The sequence below is a fragment of the Adiantum capillus-veneris genome, unplaced genomic scaffold (genome assembly GCF_014529385.1).
Source record: "Adiantum capillus-veneris isolate H3 unplaced genomic scaffold, ASM1452938v2 Hic_scaffold_325, whole genome shotgun sequence".
Taxonomy (NCBI): Eukaryota; Viridiplantae; Streptophyta; class Polypodiopsida; order Polypodiales; family Pteridaceae; genus Adiantum; species Adiantum capillus-veneris.
Genome location: NW_028221436.1, coordinates 4,022,334 through 4,030,441, shown reverse-complemented (window position 1 = coordinate 4,030,441; position 8,108 = coordinate 4,022,334). Strand labels below are relative to the sequence as shown.

Below are 8,108 nucleotides of genomic sequence, written 5' to 3'. Positions count from 1 at the left end.
CCGATATAATAGGGACAGACTCGCCTTTCAGTTTAATATCGAGTACAATGGTTCTGCCTTTCTCTGTAGTCAAAGTCGCTTTCCTCGCCCGATAATCGACCACGGCGTTGTTCTTGTGGTACCAGGGAATCCCTAAGAGAACATCACAACCCTCCAAAGGCATTATGAAGAAGTCCTCGTGCCCCAATACCCCTGACAATGCAACCAAAGTTTGCTAATGACAGGTGTAATGGCTACGTCCCTGCCGGGTGCCGCTAGAACTGCCTCCGCAAGTGGTCCCATCCGATCGGGAGTGATCTCGAGCAGCGCCGCCAATTCCAGTGAAATGAAGTTGGCCTTGGCTCCTCCATCAAAGAAGATCAGGGCCTCTTGATCTTTCACTTTGCCCCAAGCTCGGCAAAGTTTTGTACTCTCGTCCATGGTGTTGGGATCGGTACCCACACAACCTAGAACCAATCCTGTTTTCATCTTGCCTTTTCGTCCACGTTCCTTAGCTGCTCTCGAACTCTCAGGCCTGTCATCGTCCTTATCATTCTGTTCTTTCTGTGCCTTTGTAGGGCACTTCGTGGAGATATGTCCATGTTCCCCGCATCCAAAGCACTTCCCCTCCTTGATGAAGCGAGCTCGCTCCTGAGGAGTAAGCTTGGGTCGTACATCCTGCTTCTCTGGGTTGCTCTTTTTCTTTCTACTTTTATTCCGAAGTCTGTTCGGCTCGTTGTGTCATGGCCTCATATGTGGGGTAGGTCAGACTGCCAGAGTGAATGACAAAACCCCGTTTCGCGTGACTCATCGACTCCTGAATAGAAGCTTACTTTTGTTCCAAGCAGTGATCTCGAATCTTTGTAGGAAGACCCAAGGTAAACAGCTCAATCTGTTCTCTGAACGAGATCTTCTTGAATGAAGAGGCGGTAGAAAAGAGCTCCAGAATCTCTCGCAATAAGCGTCCACTGTATCTTTCTTGGTCATCGGAAGATGGTTCCAAGCAGCTTGTATATTGCGTTTATACTCTCGAGTAAGCCAAGAAGAAATAAAAAGCTTCTTGAATTTCAGCCATTTAACTGGCGCAGTCTTGTTAAAAAGAAGCGTGGACCACTAAGTTCGAGCATTCCCTTAAAGTAAGAGGCAGCTTCCCGAATCTTAGAGTGCTCTGAGTAGCATCTTCCCGCGAAAGCGATGTCCAATTGCTGTCACAAAACGGGAGCGTACACAAGCACTTAGAAATCTGAAAAATAAAATACTTTGCAAATGTGAGAGAAGGGAGAAAGATCGACACAGTATTGGGGACCAGAAGATGGGCTGGTCCCCCCCCCCCCCCCCCCGTCAAGAGTATTCTTTATTTAGGGAGAATTCGTATACAAGCACTAGAACCCGAGGAAACCCCTCCGTTCTGTAATCTTAGACCCGAAGGTCGTGCTTCCCCGTAATGGGCTTGGGCACAAGGCCGTTCCTTCCCGTAAGGGACTTAGGCGTGAAGCCGTACTTCCCGTGAGGGGCTTTCCCGTAAGACGGGAGATTCCTGCAAAACAAACCACACAAAGCAACAATTCTCAATGCGTATCAACACCTTATACCTGTCGCTCCTTGCTCGGAAAAGCGACCTCCGTACTCAGTCGTCACACGAACACTTGCAATTTCCGTCGCCAACCCCTGCTCCAGAATCCAAGCGCTAGCTTCTTCTGCTGCTTCCGGCGTCTTAAAACTGGAACGCTTGCTACTACTTTATAGGGCCTGGCACCTGGCGGAATAGAACCGAAAAGCAAGACCCTGGCGCCCCCTAGAGAGAGGAGGAGAGAGAGATTGCTGATTCAGCCCCCTGCGTAGCTTTTTAGCGCTGGCTTTTTTTAAAGAAAAGCCTTACTTTATTTTATTAATAAAAGGACTGGTCACTTAAAAGTGACCGGCCACTTTATAAAATAAAGTGTGAACCTGTTCAAACTTTAAAAACTCACTCAGTTAGTGAAAACAATGCTACACGAACACATTCCAGGCGTCCCCGGTGCAAAACACGGCACAGATGCAATGCAGACACAGACTCCTCGCGAGAAAGCATCTGCCCTCCCGCGAATGTTCCTGCTTTTCGTAAAAAGCTTCATTGAACCCATCTTTATTCTTGTGCTTGCGTTCTTACGCGTATTTTCTTACTCAGTTCGGATTTCCTCCTTAGCCTACGGAATGCCCCCTTTCTGATGCACCCGTCACCCATCATGTGACGCATCAGGGGCACTCGTAACCCGGCCCTTTCCACCGAACTTACGGAAACTCCTTCGCGATGTTTACCGTCACCCATCAAATGACACATCAGAGTTGTCCATTCTTGATGGCAGTTCCTGTAGCTACAATCTTTTAACAATTCTTAGTGCACACAATAAAATATCCTAAAAAAGAGATTAATCATTAAAAATAAGAAAATAGTCCAATTAGCAACATCCCTCTGGCTTTTAAACAGTTGACCTCAACTGTAGTGCTTGGACATATACCTCCAGTATCTCGGGATAAGCTACTAATTCCTCCCGCGTCATCCACTGAGCATCTAGATTCGAATAGTTCTTAAACTTAACCAAATACTTCCGTGTTATTTTTCCGGACTTGAGGGGCCGCTCCTGATGACTTACTATCTGCTCCGGTTGGAGTATTTCTTCTGTTTCCTCAACCTCAGGAGGTTCCTCAGCACTAGACTGACTCGGAGGCGGTCCCACATACGGCCGGAGTAAACTGATATGAAAAGCATTATGGATCCTCCAATTAGGCGGTAGCTCTAATCGGAATGTGACATCATTCACTTGCTTAGTGATCTTAAACGGCCCATAATAACGGGTAGAAAGTTTTACCACCTTCCCCTTATGAGACGCTTGTTTCTTAAGTCTTGCCTTCTCAAACTTGAGTAAGACTAACTGTCCAACTGTTAAGTCTAGATTCCTCATGTGCTTGTCTGCAGCTTTCTTATGCTTTTCCTGAGAGCGTAAAATAGCTCTCCTAACTTGCCCGTAGGCTGTGTCCAAATCCCGGACAAATTCATCAGCAAATCTACGCAAAGATCTTATCCTTAGTTAAAAGGATCGATGGAAGCAAAGGCTTACCATAGAGAATCTCAAAAGGTGCTTCCCCGTCGATGAGTGTATGGTATTTTATACGCATACTCGACAAGAGGCAAATATTTCTCCCAGTCAGATTGCCGTTTGACACATAAGCTTTTAACATATCCAATACTATGGAATTGGCTATCTCACTTTGCCCGTCCGTTTGAGAATGGTAGGCAGATGAAAAATTCAGCTTCGTACCAAGATTATCCATCAAGGCACGCCAAAAATTTCCTGTCATGCGAGGATCTCGATCACTCACAATAGACTTAGGCATTCCATGATGCTTAAAGATCTGTGCCAGAAGACCCTAGCCATCAGATCTGCTTTGATCGTTTTCTTGACTGGTATAAAATGTGCTTGCTTGCTAAACCTGTCCACAATGGTCCAGATCGCGTCATTTCCAGTCTGAGTTCTAGGGAGGTCATGATGAAGTCCATGGCAATACTTTCCCAAGGTTCATTAGGCACAGGCAAAGGTTGTAGCAACCCAGGCGTCTTATGCCAATCATACTTCACTTTTTTGCAAACCAAGCATTCCCTGACATACTTATCAATGTCTGCTTTAAGGCTAGGCCAAAAGAAATATCTTTCCATTGCTAAGGTCGTAGGGAGAATACCCGATGACCCGCATAAGGCGAAGCGTGTGCTTCATCCATGATCTTCTTTCTTAATGGTTCCGCCACACATATGGCCTGATGGTGGTAGAGATAACCGTCCCGAATGGAATAGGGAAACTCATTCTCTCCACGATGTAGCTTTCCCCAAATGGTGGAGAAGTCTGGATCATTCGGATACAAATCCGATAGTGCTTCTAATTCTTGGTGATACACCGAAGTGATAGCGTTCACCCTTGGCCGCCTAGACAATGCGTCCGCGACCACATTCTTACTCCCAGCCGTGTGAAGGATTGGAAGTGAAACATAGACAAAAAGTTTGCCCATCTCATCTGCTTCTCAGATAGTTTCCTTTGCGTAAGAAAATACCGCAAACTCTGGTGATCAGTCTTGATCACAAAATCCGCTCCTAGAAGATAGTGCTTCCAGTTGGATAAGGCGTGAATCCCAGCCGTGAGTTCCTTTTCGTAGATTGATGCATGCAACTCTGAATCCTTAAGCCGTCTGCTTTCGTAGGCCACTGCATGGCCTTCTTGGTTTAACACTGCTCCGATGCAATCGCCTGAAGCATCGCAGTGAACCTCAAATGGTTTCCTTAAGTCAGGCACTATCAAAATAGGTCCATGGCTTAGCAAGTACTTGAGCCGATCAAAAGCTCCTTGTTGTCTCGATCCCCATCTGAAAGGAATCTTCTTTTTTGTCAAATCATGAAGTGGTCCTGCTACATGAGCTAATCCTCGGACAAACCTTCGATAATACGAACATAATCCCAGGAAGCTACGTACATCATGTACCGTAGTGGGAATAGGCCAATCTTCTACCACTCGGATCTTGGCAAGATCCATACTCACTTGATTGTGAGAGACTATATGGCCGAGATAGTGTATCTCTGAGAGAAAGAACTCGCTCTTCTTTGCATTCACATGCAACTCATGCTTTCGCAATTCTTGAAACACTAAGTCCAAGTGCTTTCGATGTTCCTCTTCTGACTTAGAGAAGATGAGTATGTCGTCAAAGAATACTCCCGTAAAAGCTCGATACGGGCTGAAAATGCGGTCCATCATGCGATTGAACGTTGCAGGAGCATTGGTCAAGCCGAAAGGCATTACCAAAAATTCATATAGTCCAAAGGTTGTGCGGAAAGCAGTCTTATGGACATCCTCAGGGCGATCCGTATCTGATGATACCCACTCTTTAAGTCTATGCGACTAAAGACACTTGCACCCTGCAACTTATCAAGTATATCATCAATCCGAGGGATCGGAAAGCGATTCTTGATCGTGATCTTGTTTAAAGACCTATAGTCTATGCACATTCGAAACGTGCCATCTTTCTTCTGCACCAGTAGAACTGGAGAGCAGTAGGGTGAAGCACTTGGCCGTACTAACCTTTCTCTAGAAGCTCGTTGACTTGCTTCAAAATTTCCTCTTGCTGAGCAAGACTCACCCGATAAGGGGGTTGATTGGGAGGCGAGCTACCCGGTATAAGATCTATGCGGTGATCTTCCGGGCGTACCAGAGGTAGTTCATCAGGAGTGTTTCTGTGAAACAATCTTTGTACTTTTCAATAAATTGAAAACGCTTAATTTCCAGACTAGAGAGTGAATCCCCACTAGTTTTATCCTTCACACGTGCAAAAATCAAGTAAGCAGAAACACACTTCTTCATTTCTTTCTTAATGGAGATATGACTTACAATTGGGAACTGCCAATCTCCTATATCAGCATGAATCTTTATTTTCTTACCCCCATGATCAAATGTGAGGGTCTTTTCCACATAATCGGGGACAGGTGTCATGGAAGTGCCATGGCATACCCAAGATGATATCACATCCCTCGATGGGTGCCATCAAAAATGATTCGCGGTCCTTGTACTCGCCAATCCGAAGATTGAGCTGTCCTTGCACGGGAGTTGCATTGGTTGTCAACCCTCGAATGCCGATCCGGATGTAACCGGTGTGCCAAGCTGAGCCGGTGTGAGGCACAAACGTTCTGCAGTATCCAGGGAGATGAAGTTATCCGTGGATCCTGGATCATAAAGAATCAGTACTCGCTCGTTGTTCAAAGACCCCCAGCCCTTCAAAGCTGACGCTTCCCTTTCTCCGTTTCTGTGTTTCCTTGAACATCTGGAATAGAGTTCGAGCTTGGTGGAGCGGGTTCCTTCCTTGCTTTATCTTGCCTCGTAGGGGCTTGTTCTTGCCGTTGCTGCTTTAACGGGCATCCGGTTTCATATGTCCTTTCTCGCCACAATAGAAGCATCTTCCTTCCTCTCTGAAGGTTTGAAGTTGAGTAGGAGAAAGATACTTAGTTCGCTTGCCATTGCCCTCTGGCTTCTTAGAGTGATCATCGTCCCTAGATGGAGGACGTTTTCTTCCTTGGCCCCCTTGGTCATCGTAGACCCCTCTTTGTCTTGCACGGTAAGTGCTATGCTCCATTTTTCTGGGCGTACCAGTTGAGTGCAAATCCTCAGCAATGATTGCTAACTCCATCATCCTCTGAAGAGTATCATGCAGATACACTTTCATACTCTTTCGAAGCTGCGGTTGGAGACCCGCCTCGAACTTTCGTTTCTTTTCCTCGTCGGCAATCTTCATGAAGGGGGTGACCTTCAGAAGAACCGACCAATACTTGTCCACATAGGTCGTGACTCTCTCATGTTCCTTCTGAGCGAGCCAATCCCATTCCTTCCGTATGTCCTGCTCGAAGTCAGGCGGAAGAAATTGTTCATAAAATTCAGATTTGAATCTCTCCCAAGTTCTGGCCTGAGAACCTTCCAGAATCTTGGCTAACCACCAATTACTTGCCGTTTCCTTGAGGTGCATCCCCACATGGCACAGTTTGGATCTTTCTGTGAAGTGCCCATTGGTAAAGGCGACTTCAAACTGTCTGATGAAAGACAGTGCTTTGGAGATATCTCTCCGTCCGTTGTAGGTTTCGAACTTGATGTCCTTCACCCGATTTGAAGACTCTCATGCGATGTTGAGACTTGCGACCATGCTTCTTGAATCGAGGCTTATCTTTAGGTTGATGTAGGGTAGTAGTAGTAGCGCTTCCTTCTTTTGGCGAGACAATTGAGAAGTAGAAGTATAATCAGGAGAGTAAGATGAAGATGAGATAGAGATGTCCTTGCTCTCGTCTAGCAAAGAGAGCGCTTTTTCCTGGCCTTTCCTTGGAGTAGGCCGTTCATTCCGATCCGAAGATCCTTTGTGCACCTCGGCACATTCTTCTCTCTTTCCTCCTGTGTCTCACGCCAACAGTGTGGTCTGGGTGCTTGGCTGCATCAGTTCCATTCATTTTCTTCATTCCGCCAAGAGCTTTTGGACATCTGGCAATAGTAAGATTTGTTGCAAATCCGCAAGCTGAGCTTGCACTTGTTGAAGCTCCTCTTCAACGCTTCTCCCTTGGCTCGACATGGTTCTTCCCGTTCTTCCCGAAATTGTCCTTCTTTGCAAAGAAAGAGAGGAGTCCGAGCTCTGATACCACTGTCACAAACGGGAGCGTACACGAGCACTTAGAAATCTGAAAAATAAAGTTACTTTGCAAATGTGAGAGAAGGGAGAAGATCGACACATTATTGGGGACCAGAAGATGGGCTGGTCCCCCCCCCCCCGTCAAGAGTATTCTTTATTCAGGGAGAATTCGTATACAAGCACTAGAACCCGAGGAAACCCCTCCGTTCTGTAATCTTAGACCCGAAGGTCGTGCTTCTCGTAATGGGCTTGGCACAAGGCTTCCTTCCCATAAGGGACTTAGGCGTGAAGCGTACTTCCCATGAGGGGCTTTCCCGTAAGACGGGAGATTCCTGCAAAACAAACACACAAAGCAACAATTCTCAATGCAATCAACACCCATTGCACACCCTCATTATACTGTCTCCTTGCTCGGAAAAAGCGACCTCCGTACTCAATCGTCACACGAACACTTGCAATTTCCGTCGCCAACCCTTGCTCCAGGATCCAAGCGCTAGCTTCTTCCTGCTGCTTCCGGCGTCTTAAAACTGGAACGCTGGCTACTACTTATAGGGCCTGGCACCCGGCGGGAATAGAACCGAAAAGCAAAGACCCTGGCGCCCCTAGAGAGAGGAGAGAGAGAGATTGCTGAGATTCAGCCCCCTGCGTAGCTTTTTAGTCGCTGCTTTTTTTTTAAAAGAAAAGCCTACTTTATATTTTATTAATAAAAGGGCTGGTCACTTAAAAGTGACCGGCCACTTTATAAAATAAATTGTGAACTTGTTCAAACTTTAAAAACTCACTCAGTAGTGAAAACAATGCTACACGAACACATTCCAGGCGTCCCCGGGTGCAGAACACGGCACAGATGCAATGCAGACACAGACTCCTCGCGGGAAAGCATCTGCCCTCCGCGAATGTTCCTGCTTTTCGTAAAAAGCTTCATGAACCCATCTTTATTCTTGTGG

General features: G+C 46.4%; 1 protein-coding gene across 1 annotated transcript in view; it reads right to left on the bottom strand.

Moving 5' to 3' along the window:
* Positions 1-7,440: 7,440 nt before the first annotated feature.
* The window catches only part of LOC147417118 (uncharacterized), an 11,895-nt gene continuing 11,227 nt past the window's right edge, over positions 7,441-8,108 (bottom strand). Inside the window, exon 2 of the mRNA XM_086507802.1 lies at positions 7,441-7,493. Coding sequence (XP_086363928.1) covers positions 7,441-7,493 — 53 coding nt within the window. The remainder of the gene's footprint in view (positions 7,494-8,108) is intronic.